The sequence below is a fragment of the Mesoplodon densirostris genome, chromosome 4, assembly GCF_025265405.1.
Source record: "Mesoplodon densirostris isolate mMesDen1 chromosome 4, mMesDen1 primary haplotype, whole genome shotgun sequence".
Lineage (NCBI taxonomy): Eukaryota > Metazoa > Chordata > Mammalia > Artiodactyla > Ziphiidae > Mesoplodon > Mesoplodon densirostris.
The window spans coordinates 173,367,586-173,393,782 of record NC_082664.1 but is presented as its reverse complement, the minus strand read 5'-3'; the positions used below and the strand labels follow the sequence as shown (position 1 = coordinate 173,393,782).

General features: G+C 42.5%; 1 protein-coding gene across 14 annotated transcripts in view; it reads right to left on the bottom strand.

Annotated features, from left to right (window-relative positions):
• Positions 1 to 8,346: 8,346 nt before the first annotated feature.
• Positions 8,347 to 26,197, bottom strand: part of KIAA1217 (KIAA1217 ortholog) — a 330,492-nt gene continuing 312,641 nt past the window's right edge. For 5 of the 14 annotated variants that reach the window (XM_060097722.1, XM_060097709.1, XM_060097710.1 and 2 more), the window contains 6 exons: positions 17,345 to 17,464; positions 13,250 to 13,285; positions 13,022 to 13,099; positions 11,314 to 12,909; positions 10,669 to 10,791; positions 8,347 to 9,959 (listed from right to left, as the gene is read on the bottom strand). In XM_060097722.1, coding sequence (XP_059953705.1) covers positions 9,465 to 9,959; positions 10,669 to 10,791; positions 11,314 to 12,909; positions 13,022 to 13,099; positions 13,250 to 13,285; positions 17,345 to 17,464 — 2,448 coding nt within the window. In that variant the 3' untranslated portion in view covers positions 8,347 to 9,464. Of the gene's footprint in view, positions 9,960 to 10,653; positions 10,792 to 11,313; positions 12,910 to 13,021; positions 13,100 to 13,249; positions 13,286 to 17,344; positions 17,465 to 26,197 lie in introns of those variants that run through there. The other 9 variants (XM_060097721.1, XM_060097712.1, XM_060097713.1 and 6 more) reach the window with 8 other exon arrangements.

The following is a 26,197-nucleotide window of genomic DNA, read 5'->3' as shown; positions in this document are numbered from 1 at the left end:
TATCTGTGCGGGCGTGTGACGGCTTCCTACATTAGTTAGGGCATTATATTACGTTTTGCTTTGGAAACTAGGAGAGTAGGTAGGATATGCCGTCAGCATTTTATCTCTCGCAAAACATCTGTAATTTAAAAGCAAGCTCAGGATCTGATAGGATTGAGACCCTCGTCCTCGCATTTCAAAGGCTCTCACCGCGGGGGCTGAACTGCCCACTCACGTCTGTGCCTGGGAAGCCTCAGGAAACAAATGCCTGAGAAACGTCTTTTAGGGGCCACTTGGGAGCCTCTTACCCTCAGGGCTGGAGAAGGGGCAGTTCAACCAGGTACCAGGAGGATCGAGGGCCGCGGGAGAGGCGTGGCCTAGAGGGCACGGCCGCAGGGGTTGGGCAGAGCGTGGGAAACAGGGCGTGGCCTGGTCGGGAAGGACGGGGCCTTTGGTGTCAGGGGGCTGGATTTCTGCGCTTTGCCCCTTGCCCTTCGGGTTTCAGCCCTCCTCGGGCTCAGGGAGAAAGGAGTCACGATCTGAGTTACCGACCCAGCTTCACTTGCCTTCCAAGGATGCAGGATGGGACTATTAGTCCCCTGAGCTGAGCGCCTTCCTGCCTACCCCTTCGGTGAGGCAGCTGAAATTTGCCGTCCAACAGTCCCTAAACGGACGACTTTCTGAATGAAGCTCATTCGTTTGGTTCAGGAATGAAAAACCGTCCACTCTGAGCAAAATGGTCAAGCCTCATCCCCGATGGCCGTCCTGCACTTTACGTCTTTTACCCCAGCCTGTGTGTTCCGCAGCGGGATGGGGAGGATAACGGCAGGAACTTTCTCACAGGGCTTTTGTGAGGATTAAAAGGCAATATAAGGCTTCCCTGGTGGCGCAGTGGTTGAGAGTCCGCCTGCCGATGCAGGGGACGCGGGTTCATGCCCTGGTCCAGGAAGATCCCACATGCCGCGGGGCGGCTGGGCCTGTGAGCCATGGCCGCTGAGCCTGCGCGTCCGGAGCCTGTGCTGCGCAACGGGAGAGGCCACAGCAGTGAGAGGCCCGCGTACCGCAAAAAAAAAAAAAAAAAAAAAAGGCAATATATGCAGAACACTTTAGCCCACAACGCAGCCCATGATGATAGGCGACAGATGGCAGTTATTGTTGATGTGTCCACAGACATGAGGATTAAAGACTCCCCCATGTATTCAAGGCCATTAAACAAATAAAGCATTTTGTCTGCACTGTAAGCTCCCCCTACCTTCTTGGTGGGGTGTGTGGAGTATAACTTGATCTTCCTGCCTCCTGGGTGAGCTTGGCTCTGGAGCTGGAGGGCCAGGGGCCCGGGAAGAGTCTGGGGTTCTCTCCTCAGAAGCACTCTTGCGATCACTTTCTTGCTTTTGGACAGCCTCCCGTCAGGAGCAGAGATCAGAGAGTGCGTGGCTGCCTGTGGTCAGTGGTGTGTTTTCCTGGATGATGTCACCTGGTTACTTCTGCAAAATTAACTTTTGAATTTGGAGTTGAAGCCGTTTTGATTCCTTGACTCCCTCCACAAAAGCTTCCTGGTTGCTCTCAAATGCGTTTGCATTTACAGAACCACGGAGAGGGAAGTTAGTTCTAATTACAAGGCGGTTGGTGGAGACGGTCTGGGTTTGCCGTGAATCTGGCTGGAGGAGGGGCATGGCCAAACCTGCTCTCGGTCCCCAGTGGATGTGTCCACTTTTTCTCATGGGACTTAGCTCAGGGATGGCCACCAGCACCTGTCACCACCCAAGGCATCTGGGTGGGGTGATTTGAGGGCACCTTCTCCCATGCCTGAAAATGGAAAATAGATCTCACCAAAAGACCCCTTTTCTGTAACCACAATTCCAGGGTCTTGGCTTGGCTTCTAGTCTGTGTACATATTTGTTTACATTGGAAAGTATTCAGTCTCAAGCAGCATTAAAATAAAAGCAGCCTCTTTAGTGCTGTGCCACTATTAAAAGTTCTGTATTGTACCTGCGAGGGCCAAATGCCCTCACTGCCAATGACATCGCTCTTCTGGCCTCCTCCGGCCACAGTTCGACTTGTCTTACTCCCTGGGTGTCCGTGTTTGTGCCACCCCCTCCTCTGCCAGACCAGAAGCCTTTTAAGGGCAGGGACAGTGTCCAGTCCTAATTGCAGCAGTGACAACCACCCCCCTAACTAACCTTTATTGAGTATGCTACATGTCAGGTTCTGTCTGAAGAGTTTTCTGTACTATGTCACATTTAATCTTCTCAACAATCCTGTGAGGGAGGCTCCAATACTATTTTCTAGTAATAGATGAGGAAACCAAGACAACTCCAAGGTTGAACAGCCAGTAAGTGGCGCTGGTTGATGGATTGATTGGTGAATGAATCTGAGAAGCCCCCATGGTTTATTTCTAAGAATCTTTTTTCAGGTGCAACCATCTGTTGGTTGAATGACGAGCTTCAAATAATATGTAGCGAGAGTCCATTAATAGTGGTTTAATAAAATCTGTGAATCCAGGAGCTCACCCAACCTAACATCACCCACTTTACTTTTTAAATTTTTATTGCAGTATAGCTGCTTTATAATGTTGTATTAGTTTCTACTGTACAGCAAAGTGAACCAGCTATACATATACATATATCCCCTTGTTTTTGGATTTCCTTCCCATTTAGGTCACCACAGAGCATTGAGTAGAGTTCCCTGTGCTATACAGTAGGTTCTCATTAGTTATCTTTTTTATACATAGGATCAGTAGTGGATATATTTCAGTCCCCATCTCCCAATTCATCCACCCCACCCTTCCCCTTTGGTAGCCATATGTTTGTTCTCTACGTCTGTGTCTCTATTTCTGCTTTGCAAATAAGATCATCTGTACCATTTTTCTTAGATTCCACATATATGCGTTAATATATACTTTTCTCTTTCTGACTTACCTAACTCTGTATGACAGTCTCTAGGTCCATCCATGTCTCTACAAATGACCCAATTTCATTGCTTTTTATGGGTGAGTAATATTCCATTGTATACATGTACCACGTCTTCTTTATCCATTCGTCTGTTGATGGGCATGTAGGTTGCTTCCATGACCTGGCTATTGTAAATAGTGCTGCAATGAATATTGGGGTGCATGTGTCTTCTGGTTTTCTCAGGGTATATGCCCAGTAGTGGGATTGCTGGCTCATATGGTAATTCTATTTTTCGTTTTTTAAGGAACCTCCCTACTGTTCTCCATAGTGGCTGTATCACTTTACATTCCCACCAACAGTGTAGGAGGGTTCCCTTTCCTCCACACCCTCTCCAGCACTTATCGTTTGTAGATTTTTTGATTCTGGCCATTCTGACTGGTGTGAGGTGATACCTCATTGTAGTTTTGATTTGCATTTCTCTAATAATTAGTGATGTTGAGCATCTTTTCATGTGTTTGTTGGTCATCTGTATGTCTTCTTTGGAGAAATGTCTATGTAGGTCTTCCACCCATTTTTTGATTGGGTTGTTTGATATTGAGCTGCATGAGCTGTTTGTATATTTTGGAGATGAATCCTTTGTCCATTGCTTCATTTGCAAATATTTTCTCCCATTCTGAGGGTTGTCTTTTTGTCTTGTTTAGGTTTCCTTTGCTGTGCAAAAGCTTTTAAGTTTCATTAGGTCCCACTTGTTTATTTTTGTTTTTATTTCCATTTCTCTAGAAGGTGGGTCAACAAAGTTCTTGCTGCAATTCACGTCAAAGAATGTTCTGCCTATGTTTTCCTCTAAGGGTTTTATAGCGTCTGGTCTTACATTTAGGTCTCTAATCCATTTGGAGTTTACTTTTGTGTATGGTGCTGGAGGCAGGCAGCGCTTGGCTGGGTCTTGGGCAAGGTAATGCTGGAGCCATGCTGAGCTTTTCCTTACCTGGCGAACATGCTCCAGTCTTTATTCCACTGGCTGAAACTGACCATCATCCTGGCCAGAGCTCTGGTAAGTCTGCAGGTCAACTGAAAACTTTGTATAGCTGCTCACAAAGAATTCTCAGTTTGTCCACACACAGGAGCAAATAAACTGACATGAACAGCTAGCTTGTGTATATATTTTAGCTATATTATATTTTATGTATACATTGTAATATATACATTATAATTTATATAATATAGTTGAGATTATGGGACATGATTGAAATGTTGGAACCTTTTATACCTAAAAAGTATAAGATAATGGCTTCCTATTGCTTTAATTTTGTATCTATATAGGATGATGGATTTTCACTAAACTTATTTTTTAAGTTTTAAAAAATTTTATTGAAGTATAGCTGATTTACAATGTTGTGTTAATTTCTTCTGTACAGCAAAGTGACTCACTTATACATACATATATATGTATTCTTTTCCATTATGGTTTGTCATAGGATATTGAATATAGTTCCCTGTGCTATACATTAGGGCCTTGTTGTTTATCCATCGTCTGTATAATAGTTTGCCTCTAATAATCCCAAACTCCCAATCCTGCCCACCCCCTTGGCAACCACAAATCTGTTCTCTATGTATGTGAGTCTGTTTTTGTTTCATAGATATGTTGGTTTGTGTCATATTTTAGATTCCACATATAAGTGATATCATAAGGTATTTGTTTTTCTCTTTCTGGCTTACTTCACTTAGTATGATAATCTCTAGGCCTATCCATGTTGCTGCAAATGGCATCATTTCATCCTTTTTGATGGCTGAGAAATATTCCATGGTATGTATGTACCACATTTTCTTTATCAAACATCTGTCAATGGACATTTAGGTTGTTTCGATGTCTTGGCTATTGTAAATAGTGTTGCTATGAATGTAGGGGTGCACGTATCTTTTCAGATTATAGTTTTGTCTGGGTATATGCCCAGGAGTGGGACTGCTGGATCATATGGCAACTCTATTTTTAGTTTTTTTGAGGAACCTCCATACTGTTTTCCATAGTGGCTACACCAATTTTCATTCCCACCAACAGTGTAAGAGAGTTCCCTTTTTTCCACACCCCCTCCAGCATTTGTTACTTGTAGACTTTTTCATCATGGCCATTCTGACTGGTGTGAGGTGGTACATCATTGTAGTTTTGATTTGCATTTCTCTTTTTAGTGATGTTGAGCATCTTTCCATGTGCCTGTTGGCCATCTGTATGTCTTCTTTGGACACTAAACTTATTGTGCTCATCATTTCATGATGTATGTAAGTCAGATCATTATGCTGTACACCTTAAACTTATACAGCACTATATGTCAATTATACCACAATAAAACTGGACAAAAAGGGGGGCAAAAAAGATAATGACTTTCCTGAGTGTGCCCTGAAATATGTGATTACAATTAATATAATGAGTAGAGACATACTAACATATTACTAGTGAAGGCATCCCAGCTCAGTAAACCTGAAGTTTGAGAACATTAACAATCAGGTGCTGGGCTTCCCTGGTGGTGCAGTGGTTAAGAATCTGCCTGCCAGTGCAGGGGACACGGGTTCAAGCCCTGGTCTGGGAAGATCCCACATGCCGCGGAGTAACTAAGCCCATGCGCCACAACTACTGAGCCTGTGCTCTAAAGCCCGCGTGCCACAACTACTGAGCCTGAGTGCCTAGAGCCTATGCTCTGAAACAAAGAAAAGCCACCGCAACGAGAAGCCTGCGCACCACAACGAAGAGTAGCCCCTGCTCGCCATAACTAGAGAAAGCCCACATGCAGCAACAAAGACCCAATGCAGCCAAAAAAATTAATTAACTAACTAAATAAATTTAAAAAAAATCAGGTGCTAAGGTAATAGTAATAGTTGTACTTTTCATGAAGTCAAGTTAAATATTGGGAGGGGGCAAAAAATAATGATAAGCAGGTTCCTGAGATTTCTTACAGTCAATTCATAATCTTGGTATTATTTTCACTAGCTTTTCTCCTGATTTTTAAAATGAATACATATGGTGTAATGTTAGCTAGCATATTTCCCTCTAGACCAACAATATTTTTTTTAAATTGAGAACTCAAAAAAACAAAAACAAAAAAACCTAGTGATAAAGGCATTTTATTTCTATTTTACTAATACTGGAAATTTAAAAAAGAAAGTAATAAGAGCCTGTCTGGTAAATGAGGGTGGTGGAAACTGTATCTGGTTTGCTTGCTGTCAGCCATGGAGAAGAGGGTCAGCAGGTTACATGGGAAGGCACCATACTTGTGATGAATTTATCAGGAACTCACCATGCATCATCCCAGAGCTTTCAGAAAAGCAGAGCTTAGGTTGTTTCCATGTCCTGGCAATTATAAATAGAGCTGCAATGAACATTTTGGTACATGACTCTTTTTGAATTATGGTTTTCTCAGGGTATATGCCCAGTAGTGGGATTGCTGGGTCGTATGGTAGTTCTATATTTAGTTTTTTTTTTTAATTAATTAATTTATTTTTGGCTGTGTTGGGTCTTCGTTTCTGTGCGAGGGCTTTCTCTAGTTGTGGCAAGCTGGGGCCCTCTTTATCACGGTGCATAGGCCTCTCACTATCGTGGCCTCTCTTGTTGGGAGCACAGGCTCCAGACGCGCAGGCTCAGTAGTTATGGCTCACGGGCCTAGTTGCTCTGAGGCATGTGGGGTCTTCCCAGATCAGGGCTCGAACCTGTGTCCCCTGCATTGGCAGGCAGATTCTCAACCACTGTGCCACCAGGGAAGCCCCTATAGTTAGTTTTTTAAGGAACCTCCATACTGTTCTCCATAGTGGCTGTATCAATTTACATTCCCACCAACAGTGCAAGAGGGTTCCCTCTTCTCCACATCCTCTCCAGCATTTACTGTTTGTAGATTTTTTTTTTTTTTTGGCTGTACGCGGGCCTCTCACTGCTGTGGCCTCTCCCGTTGCGGAGCACAGGCTCCGGACACACAGGCTCCGCGGCCATGGCTCACGGGCCCAGCCGCTCCGCGGCATGTGGGATCTTCCGGGATCGGGGCACGAACCCGTGTCCCCTGCATCGGCAGGCGGACTCTCAACCACTGCGCCACCAGGGAAGCCCTGTTAGTAGATTTTTTGATGATGGCCATTCTGACTGGTGTGAGATGATACCTCATTGTAGTTTTGATTTACATTTCTCTAATGATTAATGATGTGAGCATTCTTTCATGTGTCTGTTGGCAATCTGTATATCTTCTTTGGAGAAATGTCTATTTAGGTCTTCTGCCCATTTTTAGATTGGGTTGTTTGGTTTTTGATATTGAGCTGCATGGGTTGCTTGTAAATTTTGGAGGTTAATCCTTTGTCAGTTGCTTCATTTGCAAATATTTTCTCCCATTCTGAGGGTTGTCTTTTTGTCTTGTTTATGGTTTCCTTTGCTGTGCAAAAGCTTTTAAGTTTCATTAGGTCCCATTTGTTTATTTTTGTTATTATTTCCATTTCTCTAGGAGTTGGGTCAAAAAGGATCTTGCTGTGATTTATGTCATACAGTGTTCTGCCTATGTTTTCCTTTAAGAGTTTGATGGTATATGGCCTTACATTTAGGTATTTAATCCATTTTGAGTTTATTTTTGTGTATGGTGTTAGGGAGTGTTCTAATTTCATCCTTTTACATGTAGCTGTCCAGTTTTCCCAGCACCACTTATTGAAGAGGCTGTCTTTTCTCCACTGTATATTCTTGCCTCCTTTATCAAAGATAAGGTGACTATATGTGCATGGGTTTCCATCAACAGATGAATGGATAAAGAAGATGTGGCACATATATACAATGGAATATTACTCAGCCATAAAAAGGAATGAAACTGAGTTATTGGTAGTGAGGTGGATGGACCTAGAGTCTGTCATACAGAGTGAAGTAAGTCAGAAAGAGAAAAACAAATACCATATGCTAACATATATATGGAATCTAAAAGAAAAAAATGGTTATGAAGAACCTAGGGGCAAGACAGGAATAAAGATGCAGACCTACTAGAGAATGGACTTGAGGATACGGGGAGGGGGAAGGGTAAGCTGGAACGAAGTGAGAGAGTGGCATGGACATATATACACTACCAAACGTAAAACAGATAGCTAGTGGGAAGCAGCCGCATAGCACAGGGAGATCAGCTAGGTGCTTTGTGACCACCTAGAGGGGTGGGATAGGGAGGGTTGGAGGGAGGGAGACACAAGAGGGAAGAGATATGGGGACGTATGTATATGTATAACTGATTCACTTTGTTATAAAGCAGAAACTAACACACCATTATAAAGCAATTATACTCCAATAAAGATGTTTAAAAAAAAGAAGAAAAGAAAAGCACAACTTTTAGAAAAGCAGTTTGCATCTGGTTACATGTTCACTTACCATGCCCTCAAAGCCAAAAGCTTTCAACTTGGTAACGGTTACGGTTGTTCTTTGACTAGGAAGTAGTTATAGGGACAAGGTACAAAAAATAATAAGCATGCAGCCCTTTATTTAGTTTTGCAAAGTCTCTGCTTATAGTTCTGTATATTACATAACTGTGTTGTACAAATACATTTATTTACAAAAACACTCTAGCTGTGCAAACTTGTTGCTTTTTAAAAATGTCCAGGAAGTTCCATTTCTGCCCATCCCAAGATATATTTTTAAAGCATGCATAAAAATTAACTTTGGTGTGGGAAAACTACTCTATGTGCTGTCACATACAGTATTTTTGGTGTCTATTTATATATTTACAAAAATTGATCAGTTTACACAACCGTACAGAAGTGTACATTCTAAAATCCACAATGCAATAGTGTGGGTTACCAGGTCTCAGAAAACGAAGGAAGGATTTAGATACTGCAAAGAAAACAACTAGAGAATCCCAATATGTTAGAAAAGAGAAAAAAGAAAGAAACAGAACAAAACTAGCTTGCTTGGGCTGGCAAATTATTATACATAATTTTCATGGCAGTGCAGTAGGGTTGATAACTGCCTTCTACATGTGCCTCTGTGTTGGCTTGTGTAGAAGTTCATTGGCTTATTGTCTAGCACACTACTTTCAAATGTACAATGCTACAGTATCAAAATGTTTTGGCAAAAAAGATCTCGAAAGGAACCATGAAGTTTTGACAAAAATAGAAATCTGTAATAAAGCTAAATAACACTAAAATAAAAGGAAATATCATAGTATCTGTTTTACAATTTGTATAGTCACACTTGTGTATTTATCTGTTCACGTCTAGTCTCCGTAATGAAAAATATTTTTATACAAAACATACTAAAATTCTGCAATCATACATGTTTTACATGCTTAATACATTTTTTTCTTCTCTCACCACACCCTTCTCTCCTGCCATACTCTCTTTTGGTAACACATGCTTACTTCATTTAACAGGTATTGAATAGAGACAGTAAACACTATGTAATTATAACAGCAACAAAGTAAAAAAACAAACAAGTTTTACTGAAATCTGTTAATCCAGTATTTAGCACATACTTAGCATTAAACCTCAAACAGTACAGCAATATGTTACATTCTCTTGTGAAAACACTTGTCGAAGACTGTTAAAAAAATTTTTTTTTCTTAAATGCAACTCCGACTCGTGCCTAATAGTATTTGGCCTTTAAGAGGTTTCCTTTGCTGTGGACTGGGTGGCTTTGCTTGAACTTCCGCTCTGTGCCTTGTAGCTGGTGAGGCTAGGAGTATGGATGGTCCTGATGCTCTTGGCACCTTGATTCAGTGAAGCTGGGGAGGCAGGGGGGGGCGGGGAGGAGGAGAAGGAAGGAGGGGCTGCTCGGCCATTCTGAGTCTGCAGTGAGAATGAGAGATGGTGACCTTTACCTGTGTGAGCGGGGCTCTGAAACTTCAAGGAGCCATTAGAGACAGAGGGGATGAGGGAGGCAGAGGGAGCAGATCGTCCTGTTTGGGGGCTGAGAGGGTTAGAAGGAACCGATGGTTTAGTAGCAGGTGCATTAGGGAAGTTAGAGCTGTCACCACTAGAAGAAGGCAGGGAACTGCTTTTCCCAGAGCTGGGAGAAAGGGCTGGAATCTTAGAAGCAGGTAAGGAGGGGAAAGTAGGCTTACAGTCCCCACCAGCTTTCTTAGCACTTCCATTAGCCTGCAAATAAAGATGGCGGGAGACAGTTTGTCAGAAAGCTGGTAACACCATCAATCCACAGGGTCTGGCAACACAGCCCTTCTGAGAATCATTAAATCAAAGACACCAAACCAAACCAGTTCAAGGCCTGAGCTAAGTCTTGTCGTGCTGTACTGGACCTGGGAGAAACCCCCAAAGTGCAGAGCAGAGGATGTACAGAACAGGGAATAAGGAAGAAGAGTGTTTGTGAGAACAGGCACATCATTCTCCTACCGTCTCCGGGTGCTGGGTGGAGACGTGAGGGTGGCGTGAGGGCTGTTATTGGGGCGGGGCTGAGGCATCGTGATGGAGTGTTAATGGGCCTCTAGTGCAATGCCGTCCACGTACACGTTAGTGCTGGTGACTTTCGGGGCAGCTTTGTCTGTCTCGGTTTCCCAAGGTGTTCTGATGAACCACTACGCTCCCCCAAGGAAAGCCACCTGGCCCGCCACCTTGTGTTAACAGGTCAACTTTGGAGTCACAAAGTAAAAGATGTTTTATTGCAAGCATGCAAAAGAGTGGTGAGAAATTCAACAGAGGCTTTTAGACTCTCTTCATGCCCCCAGATCCAGGATGTCTATGTAAACCGTATCTTACAAAGAAAAATGCAATATTTGGTATAAACTAAGTCAGTGACTTGCTTCTTAAGTGCAAGAGTGTCCATCCAATATTGGGTTTAAGGTAAAACTACCTGACGATATTGGCGTGGATCCTGCAGTTTGGACTGCTTGCCAGGTTTGTCCAGGCTTCCGGGTCTGTTCTTGGAACTCATGGGAATCGGCATCCTGCTCGTCTGAGGGGTTCCCGTGGAGCCCTGAGGGGAGGAACAGCAAGGGGGGGGCAGAGAAGGGACGCGTGTGAGCGGCTCACCCCCGAGGCCGCCCCACTGTGCGCAGAGAAGCTCAACGTGAGAAGCCACAGCCCTCCATGCAGGACAGATCTAGGAGACGGACACCAGGAGACACCACTGGGGTTAATTCGAAGAATCAAACAGAATAACACTGCTCCACTACTGATCAAACGGATTTTAATGTGAGTATCAGAGCAATCACTCCAACGGCAAGTGGCCGACCCAGCGTCCTTGCGGTTTTCCCAACACCAGTCAGCAACAGAGGTAAAAACAGAATCAATTAGCTGTTAGACACCTAGTTGTTGTTGTTCTGAAGGCGAGGGAGAAAGTGTGAGAGAAAGGATCATTGCGAACAGACAACGAAACAAAACAAAACGAGCCACCTGAAAGGAAGCAAGTAAATCACAAGACACCTTTCGCTAATGGTGATTATGGCAGATTTAAGAAAGCAGCTGGCTCTTTTCATTTTCCGTCAGACCAAGATACCTTACGTGAAGCTGAAGGTACAGACGAGGGGGGCTCTAGGGCAGTGGGAGCTTCATCCAGGACTAGCAAGGACTGGGGACAGACCTCCTGGGCCATGTGGGATGAGCTTGCAACAGACTCTCTGTTGGAGGAACAGGAGGTATCAACTAGGGCTTTGGGACTCATCTCACTGATCGTATTTTCCAGCTGTTTGATGGTCTGCTCCAGGCTGTCCAACGTTCTGTAGGTATTTTTTCTGATTTCATCAGTTCTTGAAATCGGAGCTGTGCTCTCCAGACTGGGCTGCTCTAGTCTCCTGAGCATACTTTTAGGGGTGTCTTCGGATTGAGACCCACTGATCTCGAATCGCTTGGCTTCTCTGTGCTGCTTCAAAGTGCCATCCTCTTCCTCCTCTTCATAGACCACCACCTGCAACGTCTTCTTCCCCGTCTTGGTTCCCGTGCGAATGGCCTGTGTGAGAGCGGCGAGCTGCTTTTTCGGGAATTTGAATTTGAACTTTTTCTTGGGGCTATCAAACTGGTCATCGGTTGTGTCACCCTGGCCTTCTGAACTTGGAGAGTCGGCTCGGTTGAACTTGCTCTGCTCGGTTTTATTCACTTTCTGTCCTCCTGACATTCTGGTCTCCGCTGAAAGGAAGTGTGGCTGGAGTTTACTCTCAGCCTCCCGCCCTGCTCCGAGGTTGCCCGAGGCCCCCTCCTTGGGAAACTTCTGGGAAGTGTGATTCTGGACCACAGTGTCTCCGTTCTCCTCCTCTTCCTCTATCTTTTCCTCTGTCATCATTCTCTCCAGTTCCTCATCGCACTCCTCAAATATGGTTGAAAGTCTCTTGTATGCGGACCGGATGTCCATGGGTTCATCAAAAATGATGATCACGGGTTTCTTGTCCAGGCACACGACCGGCTCTTCACTGTCAGTGCCTTCTTGCTGGGAAGTTGTCTCTTTTTTGGCGTCAATGTTGACCGTTTGTACATCTTCCCCCTGTTTGCTCACTATATCGCGGACCTCCCCGCTGGAGAGAACTTGGACCGCGGTTCTGGTGATCATGAAGGCAATGTTGTCGGTGGTTGCATTGTCCTCAGTGGGAGAACCTGGTGTTGACTCCCCGTCCTCATCAGGCGTCACGTTAGTGTGCCTAGCTCCCTTCGGTCTTAGGACAACTTGGTCAAACTCTGTCACGGGAACCTCTTGGTCTTGAGTTTTGACATCACGAACAGTCGATTCGGTTGATCTAGTGGGAGAGGGAAGGTGACACTTATCTGTATTTTCTTGTCCTTGCTGACTCACCCCCTTTGTCTTCCCATAATTCATCTTCTGATTCTCAGTGTCAGATACAGTGTACGGCAGCCCTGAGATTTTAGGTCCTTTGTTGATTTCATCTTCTAATGAACTAACGCCAGAGAAACTAGAATTGACCCTAGACACATTTTTCTGGGAATAGTTTCTACCGTCTCTAAGTAAACTCTTAGTGGATGTGGAACTTTCCTTCATGAAGATGTCAGTTTTGTATTCTGATGTTCTTGCTGCATCAGAAATACTATTCTCCATTCCTCTTTCCCACTTAGGATGGTCATTAGGTATGGAAGCCCCTGCGGTAACCTGGGAGGGAGAGCGGAGGAGGGAAACCACACAGAGTGATCAGAAATGGATCTGCAAAGGAAGGGAATTAATCTGCATGGTATCAGTTGGAACACAGATCTGGTGGACTCACCTTCCAGGATTCCATTTGGGGGCCATTTTCATATTCAACATCAGATTTCCGTACGTCTTCATGGAAAAATTCCAAATTCTGGTAGAATAGTGTAGGACATGTTACTCCACAAAACCACACCCCCCCAAAGTGGACTACAACTAGATCGTTTCTTTAATTACACTTCCAAAACATGCGGGCCAAGCACATTCGTTACACACCAGTCCAAAGCCTACAGCTCTTGTTTACCTTGGGTGGCTTGGTTCTCCAACTTCCAAAAATGCCCTGTGTTTGCACAAGATGAAAATCTCAATTAGCAAAATATTTCAAGGAGTTCAAATTTTGGTGGGAGGAGCAGTTAAGAGAATAAAGGGACCAGTTCTGGACCAACACCTCCTCTTTTCAACACCTGATTGTGAGCTTAGCCGACTCTCAAACCAGAAGAGTGGCATGGCATCATAGAAAGCACAATACATGAGCAGGCAGATTTTGATTCTAACCCAGATCTGCCACTTAACTGTGTTATTTTAGGCAAGTCATTTCACTTCCGTGGGCCTCAGTTTTCTTGCTTATAAACCAAGGAACTAGACCAGGAAAGTTTTCACGTCTCTGCCAACTAGTTATTTCATATTTCAGTCTCATCTCTGCTTCTTGTTTGGGGATTGTCCTATAACGACTCTGCATTGCTTGGGTATGGTACTTTGAGATGAAAAAAAAACCATTTTTCCCTGGTCAAATCACAGATTTGAAAACATACTTGCAGTTTGTACTTAAACTTGCCAAGTAAAGTGTCAAAATAACCTTCAAACTAATCGTAGCCAAGATGATCAAATCCTAGTTCAGAGGATGCCAATGCTGCCAAGATGTCATCTAAACATTTACAAAACAGATATTTGAGGCTCAAGTGGTGACTATGACATCATGATTCAGCTTTTTCTTGAAGAGACAAGAATTTTTAATATAATACCCATTAACAAAGACTCTAGCTTTCATCCATGAAGATCTGGGTACTCTACAATTTTTCTGCTTGGCCCTTTGGTGGTACAAACAAATCAAAACCCTTTAAAATTGTTTCTGTTTGACCTAGATTTTTCAATTCTCATTTCTGCGTATTTATTACCAAATAGGTAATCAGGTACAATATTTTAACTACATGATTCAGCTTTGATTCTCTGTATGCTCTGATGCAGAGGAAAGATGCACTTCTGAGGTTCTCACCAAGATTCAGAAGGTAAGAACCCAGCAGTGAGAACCGGGTATGGAGAACGCTCCACCAGACATGGGTGTATCGGTAGCCTCGGGCCCTGCCACTATGCTACCACTAGCCATGCCTTGTCACTTCCAAGGCACTGCTGTCCTTTCTTCTGGCTGTAGAAGCCCAAGAGGAAGAGGTGATTAGAACAGGATGGGACACGATCCCAAGAAGCCTGCTGGGTTAAAGCAATGACAACATAATGAAGTGCAAGAACCCAGGCCCCACCAAAGACAACCTAGAACGATCCTACTGCCTGGTTAAAACCAGAAAGAACGTCTGTACACATTCAAGCAATAACGCACAGAGACAACAAAGTCAGTATTAATCACATGGAAATATGACACGGGATCCAAGGTGCATTAGCCACCAAACACCTCCTGTTTGACTTCCCCTCAGCCGCATCAGGCTGAGCAACGAGATTCAGCTGCTACAGTGGAATGATATAATCTCTTTGGTGAGATTTTAAATTTAGAATCAACAACTAATGCATCAAGTAACGTTGCAAGAAGAAAAATAAATGAAGTTTCAGCTTAAGGTTTCAGCTCCAAACAGGGAGTCAGCATATCATGCTAGGACCTGAGTGCGACTTTACCCTTGAGTCAAAGGAGGAATTGGCATCTGCAGGGCTGCTGTTCTGCTGGCCTCATTTACTGGGGGGTTAGGGCTGGCATCTGTTCTGATTGGTCAGGGCCCATGTCATACCCATCGTTAAATATTTCAGGGCTTCCCTGGTGGCGCAGTGGTTGAGAGTCTGCCTGCCGATGCAGGGGACGCGGGTTCGTGCCCCGGACTGGGAAGATCCCACATGCCGCGGAGCGGCTGGGCCCGTGAGCCATGGCTGCTGAGCCTGCGCGTCCGGAGCCTGTGCTCCGCAAAGGGAGAGGCCACAACAGTGAGAGGCCCGCGTACCGCAAAAAAAAAAAAAAAAAAAAAAATTTCAAATGCCACCCAGCAATATATGTATTTTAAAACAGATCTAGTAGCAGGAATCCTCCAGTGGAAAGTCACTAAGATAAAGATGTCAAGTGTAGGTTTCACATGACCTAGCATTTTTGGCACTGGGCTAGAAAATGAAGGCATGGATCAAAGTAAGTGCATCAACTTTGTCCAGGGTAACTTGTTCACGGTCGTCATGTAATCTCACAACGATATCTTAGGTAGTCTTAGATAGTCAAGACTCTGCAGGAAAGGTAGTTAAGCCTCATTAATATCTGTTTTGGGGCCCCGAGATTTGGGTTGTTCAGACAACTGGTGAAGCAGGGACCATATGCATTTGGGCAAGAAACCAAAATTAGAAACATAAGTTATAGAAAAATTGCATAAAAGTACTAGACTAGCACTTCATAATAAGAGGAAAAAAGCTTTAAGAAACATTTGAGTTATAGAAGGGTAGATGAACAGCCCAGGAAGAGGTTAATAATGACAGTAATTTGGGGACAGGTCTGATAGTCACGGTTATTATGGAGTAGATCAGTCTACTGAGTATAATTATCCAGAAAAAGCATCTGTAATTAAACCTAGTGTTTAATGCCCTGGTGTTGGGCATTCAGTACAGACCTGCTTAGTATGTGATGGACCTTGACTGAGATTGTGTGATCGATGGAATATGGATTTCTAACTGCAGGGCAAGAAATCCCACGCAGCTTTTTAGCACATTAGCAGAATTCTACAACGAGATGATGATTGTCTCCAGAGGGACTTTCGAGAAGCTCCGGGTCAGTGTTTAAAAGAAATGGTCATACTGGCCCAAGTACAGCACATAACTCAGGACCCGCCAGGACCTTCTGTGAATTGGCTTTAATAATAAGGCCACAGAAGGAAAGTCCACAGACTGGAGAAGCAACGTATTTCCAGTGTGATAATTATGGGTTCAATTCCCATTAATAGGAGGTTTCCCTCACAAGAAGGATTTATGAAGACAATCTCCTAATCTCCCCCGTGCCTAGAGAGCCCCCATCCCCATCATCTGGTTAACAGCTTCACTTGCCAGATCCGTGGCAGGTGGAGTTTACACGAGGGCTCTGGGATGGCCGGGAGCCAGGGCGGAGCAGGCACGGCTGAGAGCCGTAAGCCCCAGGACTGCATCTCTTGAAGGACTGTGCTAGAATAGCCCTCCGATTGTGTGATCCTGTATCTCTTTCACTGAGCTTACTTATTCCTGGACTGAGGTACCTATGCGGAGTGACTACTGGGCTATATATTATGGCTGATTTGTTTGACTTTATTTAAAGGCCACTAGAACTTTGAATTCTAAGATACAAGTTCCTGGCAAAAAATGTTAAGACTTGAGTTGGTCATGATAAGCTTTTTACCCTGAAATTTAGACAGAGGCTTCATTTAAATAAGATGGCTCTATTTCCCAAAATCACAAAAGCTCCAGATTCAACTTACAAAGTTGAAGTTCAAATATGCAGGTTAATCTCCTCTCCTTAAAGTTCTATGTCATGAATAGTGACCTTTGTTTCAGAGCCTGGACGTCTGTTTGGAAGCCATGAGAATGCCACAAAGTTTAGTAGCACTAAGACGATCCTGAACTTACTGTCTTGGAAGGTACACTTTGAGAATTTCTAAGAGTAACAGAAACTCTGTTTGGCATCCTCGAACATGTGTGCAAATACATGTGTGTATGTTTCCATGGATACACCTGTGGATGGCAGGTAGACAGCTCTGCTATGCGTTCTCTTCCTGGAATCTAAAGCTTTCACCTACTTTTAATGTAGATGTCTTTGGTCCAGAAGACATGATACAAATTAGACAAAGTGCTACCTACTTGGTTGATGTTTCCATTTGTCCCACCAGCATTGTTCTAGAAAATCTTGAAAGGTGTATGTATATCTTTGGTTTGGGAAGATAATGCCTGAATTCTGCATATACTGTTGTGTGCTGTGCACAGGAACACAGCGTCCGCTCAGGAAACCTGAGCCAGAGATCTCTGGTGAAACCCCAAGCTGTGTCTCCATTAGTTTAAAAAAAAAAAAGAAGGGTGAGGAAACGAGAGGGTACAGGAGCTCGAGCACAGAGCGGTGTTAGTGTCAGAGCAAGGAAAGAAGGGTGGCCCACGGGTGGCCAACGTGTCACCGCCACGTTACCTTCTTCTCCTTGGGCAGGGCTGTGGCCCCCGGCCTAGTGTCTTTAACGTGACTGTCAGCCCGGGACTGCTCAGCGTGACTGTTTGAATTTACATCCATAAAGGAACACTTCTGGAATGCCTAAGGAATTAAAACACTGAGTTAACAGGGATCCGAGTGCAGCAAGGAGGTCAGAGGGAACAGGCAGGGAATCCAGCGGATCTCCCGGCCGAGACCCCGGCCCGGTCCTACAGGCGGGTCACGCCAGGGCGTCAGCGCCCTGAAAACTGGCTCCCCGTCTGACCTCAGGTCAGCAAAGCCCGGGCCAAAGGCTTCCTTACTTTCTGGTCCAGGCTAAGGTTAAATGGATAGAGCCTTTGAAAAGAAGGCCCCTTCTGCCTGTCCCGGGGTGAACCTGATTTGCATTTAGTAGGGCTTCTTTTAAAGGGCTTTGACCTTTAAAAAATGCTGAATATGTAAATGACTTAAGAAGAAGCTATCTTTTTTTCCTCTTCATTATAAAAGGGCACAAGATATTGCAAACCATTAAACCTTGAAAGGAAAGTAATCCTTAACAATTTGTTGTCTGCAGTAGCAACAGACTCCTGTGCCCTGGGTAGTTCTGACTCACGTAGAATAAAGCAAGCTCTTTAGCACGCAAGTGATTCTGAGCGGCCTGGGAGCTGCCTGACCCCCAAAGACTTGTCTCTGCAAACTAATGATGGATCGTAGTTATAGGAGCCCAGGGCCACTCCTGTGAACACTGAGTGAGGGAGGTCGGTTCTCAGAGAGAAAGCATCTGCTGTGTCTATAGGGCAGAAAAGAAGTGACAATATATATGATCACGAGAGCAGGAGAGACGGTAACCCAAGCAGCGAAATGTCCTGAAATCGGTGGTTCTCGATCAGGCTACGTGACTTCCAGATGAAAAAAAATACTGTTACCCAGGCCTCACCCAGAGCATAATTAAATCAGGCTCTCTGGGCTGTAGGATTTTTTTTTTTAACTCCTCAAAGTATTCTAATGTGCAGGCAGGATTAAAGAGCAGTTACTGAAGTGAATAATTTCAACTCATCGCCTCGTATTTCCTTAATGTCAAACACTGTCATTTGGAAATAACTGCAGGCACAAAGAACACCCCACACCTTCCCCAGGTGAACATTCCAGCACAGGTTTTAAAATACTAGCGGAGCGGATGCCTGGGACCTTCCCGGGCCTGCTCTTCCATTGCTCTGCTGGCTCAAGGTCCCTCCTTAGACACCCACCCGGTCCTCACGGGCCCTGGAGGTGCCCGGGGCTCTGCTTGCTAAGGCCACTCGGCATTTCCGTTGGGCTGGTAGACCCTGGACTCGGGAGCCTGTGGTTTCTTCTGATGCCTGGTGACGCAGAGCAGGAAAGCTGTTCCGTGATTACACTGGGGTGGGGGGCGCTGCAGCTGCTCCTTCCTGCCTCAGAGGGGCTGGCGGGTGGGGGAGGCACCTAACTCGAGAGCCTGCAAAGGCTCCAGCATGGCCGCTGGCCGACTCTTTGATGCAGCAGGCTGGCTAATGAGGTTTGGTTACCTTAGGGTCAGAGTACTTCACTCACCACTGTTACCTGACCACCAATAATATAACAAGAAGCCAGAGACTCTGCCTTTGTAAAGCTTTCAGTCAAAGAAAGCATCAAAGATATTTAGATTTCAGTGGAGGGAAATATCCTCAAGTGATGGGCTCTAAGTGGCTAGAACAAAAATTACTTCTCTCGGGGGCTAGTGCAGGATTATTCACAAGCTTAAAAGCCTCACTTCTTTGATTATTAGTGCTTGTTGTTCACCTTTCACAAATTAGAAGTTATCTAGTGCTTAGTCATCCATTTGAAATAAACCACGTCATGATTTATTTATACCATGATTTATACTTTATTTAATATTGGAGTATAATTGATTTACAATGTTGTGTTAGTTTCAGGTGTACAGCAAAGTGACTCAGTTACACGTATACCTATTTTTCAAATTCTTTTCCCATTGAAGTTATTACAGAATATTGAGTAGAGTTCCCTATGCTATATAGTAGGTCCTTGTTGATTATTTTATATATAGTAGTGTGTATATGTTAATCCAAAACTCCTAATTAATCCCTCCCCTGCCGCCACCTTTTCCCTTTGGCAGCTGTAAATTTGTTTTCTTAGTCTCTGGGTCTGTTGCTGTTTTGTAAGTAAGTTCATTTGAATCATTTTTTTTGATTCCATATATAAGTGGTATCACATGGTATTTGTCTTTCTCCGTCTGAGTTACTTCACTTAGTATGATAATCTCTAGGTCCATTCATGTTCTGCAAGTGGCATTATTTCATTCTTTTTTTATGGCTGAGTAATATTCCATTGTATATAGGTACCACATCTTCTTTATCCATTCATATGTCCATGGACATTTAGGTTGCTTCCATGACTTGGCTATTGTAAATAGTGTTGCTATGAACATTGGGATGCATGTATCTTTTTGAATTATGGTTTTCTCCAGATATATGCCCAGTAGTGGGACTGCTCGGTAGTATGGTAGTTCTATTTTTAGTTTTTTAAGGACCTCCATACTGTTCTCCATAGTGGCTGTACTAATTTACATTCCCACCAACAGTGTAGGAGGGTTCCCTTTTCTCCACACCATCTCCAGCACTTATTGTTTTGTAGACTTTTTGATGATGGACATTCTGACTAGCGTGAGGTGATAGATACCTTATTGTAATTCTGATTTGCATTTCTCTAATAATTAGGAATGTTGAGCATCTTTTCGTGTGCTTTTGGCCATCTATATGTCTATTTAGATCTTCTGCCCTTTTTTAAAAAAAATAAATGTAGAGTTTACAATAAATACTATCACGTGTTGATTAATCTTTATTAAGACATCACTAATAATTAATCAATTAAAGAAAATAACTACTTGTTGGAGAATGAAAGCAACAGTAAATACCCTGGTGGGATTTTGGAATTTTTTTGTCTGTGTGTCATATCAGGATATTTGTCTTTCTCTGTCTGACTCACTTCACTTAATATGATAATCTCTATGTCCATCCATGTTGCTGCAAAAGGCATTATTTCATTCTTTTTAATGTTTCTGCCCATTTTTTGATTGAGCTGGGTTGTTGTTTTTTTTTGATAGTGAGCTGCATGAGCTATTTGTATATTTTGGAGATTAATCCCTTGTTGGTTGCTTCATTTGCAAATATTTTCTCCCATTCTGTAGGTTGTCTTTTCATTTTGTTTATGGTTTCCTTTGCTGTGCAAAAGCTTTTAAGTTAAATTAGATCCCATTTGTTTATTCTTGTTTTTATTTTCATTACTCTAGGAGGTGAATCCAAAAAGATATTGCTACAGTTTGTGTCAGAGTGTTCTGCCTATGTTCTCCTCTAAGGGTTTTATAGAATCCAGTGTTACATTTAGGTCTTTAATCCATTTTAAATTTATTTTTGTGTGTGGTGTAAGAGAATGTTCTAATTTCATTTTCTTACATGTAGCTGTCCAGTTTTCCCACTTAATTGAAGAGGCTGTCTTTTCTCCATTGTATATTCTTCCCTCCTTGGTCGAAGATTAACTGACCATAGGTGCATGGGTTTATTTCTGGGCTTTCTATCCTGTTCCATTGATCTACTGAATATATTTCTCATTTTGTGCCAGTACAATACTGTTTTGATTACTGTAGCTTTGTAGTATTGTCTGAAGTCAGGGAGCCTGATGCCTCCAGCTCCATTTTTCTTTCTCAAGATTGCCTTGACTATTCAGGGTCTTTTGTGTTTCCATATAAATTAAAAAAATTTTTTTTTGTTCTGTGAAAAATGCTATTGGTAGTTTGATAGGGATTGCATTGAATCTGGAGATTGGCTTGGGTAGTATAGTCATTTTGAGAATACTGATTCTTCCAATCCAAGAACATGGTATATCCTTCCATCTGTATCATCTTCGATTTCTTTCATCAGTATCTTATAATTTTCAGAGTACAGGGCTTTTGCCTCCTTGGGTAGGTTTATTTCTAGGTATTTAATTCTTTTTGATGAGATCGTAAATGGGATTGTTTCCTTCATTTCTTTTTCTGATCTTTCATTGTTAGTGTATAGGAATGCAACAGATTTCTGTGTATTAATTTTACGTCCTGCAACTTTACTGAATTCATCAATGAGCTCTGATAGTTTTCAGGCAGCATCTTTAGGATTTTCAGTGTATAGTGTCATGTCATCTACAGACAGTGACAGTATTACTTCTTCTTTTTCCATTTGGATTCCTTTCGTTTCTTTTTCTTCTGTGATTGCCATGGCTAGGGCTTTTAAGACTACGATGAATAAAAGTGGTGAGAGTGAACATCCATGTCTTGTTCCTGATCTTAGAGGAAATGCTTTCAGCTTTTCACTGTTGAGTATGATGTTAGCTGTGGGTTTGTCATATATGGCCTTTATTATGCTGAGATAGGTTCCCTCTATGCCCACTTTCTGGAGAGTTTTTATCATAAATCGGTGTTGAATTTTGTTGAAAGCTTTTTCTGCATCTACTGAGATGATCACATGGTTTTTATTCTTCAGTTTGTTAATGTGGTGTATCACAGTGATTGATCTGCAGATATTGAAAAATTCTTGCATCCCTGGGATAAATTCCACTTGATCATGGTGTATGATCCTTTTAATGCACTGTCGTATTTGGTTTGCTAGTATTCTGTTGAGGATTTTTGCGTCTATGTTCATCAGTGATATTGGCCTGTAATTTTCTTTTTTTGTGATCTCTGTCTGGTTTCTGTATCAGAGTGATAGTGGCCACAAAGAATGAGTTTGGGAGCGTTCCTTCCTCTGCAATCTTTTGGAATAGTTTGAGAAGGACAGGTGTTAACTCTTCTCTAAATGTTTGATAGAATTTGCCTGTGAAGCCATCTGGTCCTGGATTTTTGTGTGTTGGGAGTTTTTAAATCACAGTTTCAATTTCAGTACTTGTGACTGGTCTGTTCATATTTTCTATTTCTTCCTGGTTCAGTCTTGGGAGATTGTACCTTTCTAAGAATTTGTCCATTTCTTCTAGGTTGTCCATTTTATTGGCATATAGTTGCTTGTAGTAATCTCTTATGATCCTTTGTATTTCTGTGGTGTCCGTTGTAACTTCTTTTTCACTTCTAATTTTGTTGGTTTGAGCCTGCTCCCTGTTTTTCTTGATGAGTCTGGCTAAAGGTTTATCAATTTTGTTTATCTTTTCAGAGAACCAAATTTTAGTTTCATTGATCTTTTCTATTGCTTTCTTTGTCTCTATTTCATTTATTTCTGCTCTGATCTTTTTATTTTTCCTTCTACTAACTTTGGGTTTTGTCTGTTCTTTCTCTAGTTGTTTTAGGTGTAAGGTTATGTTGTTTGAGAGTTTTGTTTCCTGAGATAAGATTATACTGCTCTATACTTCCCCTTTGAACTGCTTTTGCCATGTCTCATAGGTTTTGCATTGTCATGTTTTCATTTTCATGTCTCTAGGTATTTTTTTTAAACATCTTTATTGGAGTGTAATTGCTTTACAATGGTGTTAGTTTCTGCTTTATAACAAAGTGAATCAGCTATACATATACATATATCCCCTTATCTCTTCCCTCTTGCATCTCCCTCCCTCCCACCCTCCCTATCCCACCCCTCTAGGTGGTCACAAAGCACCTAGCTGATCTCCCTGTGCTATGCGGCTGCTTCCCACTAGCTATTGGTTTTACATTTGGTAGTGTATATATGTCCATGCCACTCTCTCACTTTGTCCCAGCTTACCCTTCCCCCTCCCTGTGTCCTCAAGTCCATTCTCTAGTAGGTCTGTGTCTTTATTCCCTTCCTGCCCCTAGGTTCTTCATGCCTTTTTTTTTTTTTAGATTCCATATATATGTGTTAGCATATGGTATTTGTTTTTCTCTTTATGACTTACTTCACTCTGTATGACAGACTCTAGGTCCATCCACCTCACTACAAATAACTCAATTTCGTTTCTTTTTATGGCTGAGTAATACTCCATTGTATATATGTGCCACATCTTCTTTATCCATTCATCTGTCGATGGACACTTAGGTTGCTTCCATGTCCTGGCTACTGTAAATAGAGCTGCAATGAACATTGTGGTACATGACTCTTTTTGAATTATGGTTTTCTCAGGGTACATGCCCAGTAGTGGGATTGCTGGGTCATATGGTAGTTCTATTTTCAGCTTTTTAAGGAACCTCCATACTGTTCTCCATAGTGGCTGTATCAATTTACATTCCCACCAACAGTGCAAGAGGGTTCCCTTTTCTCCACACCCTCTCCAGCATCTACTGTTTGTAGATTTTTTGATGATGGCCATTCTTTTTTTTTTTTTCCTTTTTTTTTAAAATTTTACAAATTTAATCAGTTATACATATACATATGTTCCCATATCCCCTCCCTTTTGCGTCTCCCTCCCACCCTCCCTATCCCACCCCTCCAGGCGGTCACAAAGAACCGAGCTGATCTCCCTGTGCTATGCGGCTGCTTCCCACTAGCTATCTACCTTATGTTTGGTAGTGTATATACGTCCATGCCGCTCTTTCACTTTGTCACAGCTTACCCTTCCCCCTCCCCATATCCTCAAGTCCATGCTCTAGTAGGTCTGTGTCTTTATTCCTGTCTTACCCCTATGTTCTTGATGACATTTTTTTTTCTTAAATTCCATATATATGTGTCAGCATACAGTATTTGTCTTTCTCTTTCTGACTTACTTCACTCTGTATGACAGACTCTAGGTCCATCCACCTCATTACAAATAGCTCAATTTCATTTCTTTTTATGGCTGAGTAATATTCCATTGTATATATGTGCCACATCTTCTTTACCCATTCATCCGATGATGGACACCTAGGTTGTTTCCATCTCTGGGCTATTGTAAATAGGGCTGCTATGAACATTTTGGTACATGTCTCTTTTTGAATTATGGTTTTCTCAGGGTATATGCCCAGTAGTGGGATTGCTGGGTCATATGGTAGTTCTATTTGTAGTTTTTAAGGAACCTCCATACTGTTCTCCATAGTGGCTGTACCAATTCACATTCCCACCAGCAGTGCAAGAGTGTTCCCTTTTTTCCACACCCTCTCCAGCATTTATTGTTTCTAGATTTTTTGATGATGGCCATTCTGACTGGTGTGAGATGATATCTCATTGTAGTTTTGATTTGCATTTCTCTAATGATTAATGATGTTGAGCATTCTTTCATGTGTCTGTTGGCAGTCTGTATATCTTCTTTGGAGAAATGTCTATTTAGGTCTTCTGCCCATTTTTGGATTGGGTTGTTTTTTCTAGGTATTTTTTGATTTCCTCTGAATTCTTCAGTGATCCAGTTTAGTAGCATATTGTTTGGCCTCTGCATGTTTGTGCTTTTTTTTCTTTTCCTTGTAGTTAATTTCTAATCTCATAGCACTGTGGTCAGAAAAGATGCCTGATACGATTTCAATTTTCTTAAATTTACTGAGGCTCACTTTATGGTCCAGTGTGTGATCCTGGAAAATGTTCTGCATACACTTGAAAAGAATGTGTATTCTGCTGCTTTTGAATGGAATGCTCTATAAATACCAATTAAGCCCATCTCCTCTAATGTGTCAATTAAGGCTTGTGTGTCATTATTGATTTTCTGTCTGGATGATATGTCCATTGCTGTAAGTAGGGTGTTAAAGTCCCCCACTATTATTGTGTTACTGCTGAATTCTCCTTTTATGGCTGTTAGCATTTGCCTTATATATTGAGATGCTCCTATGTTGGGTGCATATATATTTACAATTGTTATATTTTCTTCTTGGATTGATCCCTTGATCATTATGTAGTGTCCTTCTTTGTCTCTTATAACAGTCTTTAAAGTCTATTTTGTCTGATATGAGTATTGCTACTCCAGATATCTTTTGATTTCCATGGAATACCTTTTTCCATCCCCTCACTCTCAGTCTGTATGTGTCCCTAGATCTGAAGTGGGTCTCTTGCAGACAACATTTTTTTTTTTGCGGTACTGGGGCCTCTCACTGTTGTGGCCTCTCCCGTTGTGGAGCACAGGCTCCAGTCGCGCAGGCTCAGCAGCCATGGCTCACAGGCCTAGTCGCTCCGCGGCATGTGGGATCTTCCCGGACCGGGGCACGAACCTGCGTCCCCTGCATCGGCAGGTGGACTCTCAACCACTGTGCCACCAGGGAAGCCCCCCAGACAACATTTTTAAGGGTCTTGTTTTTGTATCCATTCAGCCAGTCTATATCTTTTGTTTGGAGCATTTAATTTGTTTACATTTAAGGTAATTATAGATATGTATATTCTTACTGTCATTTTGTTAATTGTTTTGGATTTGTTTTTGTAGGTCTTTTTTCTTCCCTTCCTTTTGTTCTCTTGTGATTTGATGACTAACTTTAGTGTTGTGTTTCGATTCCTTTTTTGTGTGTGTGTGTATTGTAGATTTTCAGTTTGCGGTTACTATGAGGTTTTGATATAGCAGTCTGTATAATATATATGTAGCAGTCTGTATAATATATATGAGTGTTTTTAAGTTGCTGGTCTTTTAATTTCAAATGTATTTCTAGTATCCTGCACTTGTACTCTCCTCTCCTCATGACCGCTGGTTTTGATATCACATTTGTGTGTGAATGATTTCCTGCCTTTACTGGTGAGCTTTCCCATTCGTAATATTCTTGTTTCTAGTTGTGGCCTTTTCTTTTTCACCTAGAGAAGTTCATTTAGCTTTTGTTACAAAGCTGGTCTGGTGGTGGTGAATTTTCTTAGCTTTTGCTTGTCTGTAAAGTTTTTGATTTCTCTGTCAAATCTGACTGAGAGCCTTGCTGGGTAGAGTAATCTTGGTTGTAGGTTTTTCCCTTTCATCACTTTAAATATTGATATATCATGTCACTTCTTTATAGCC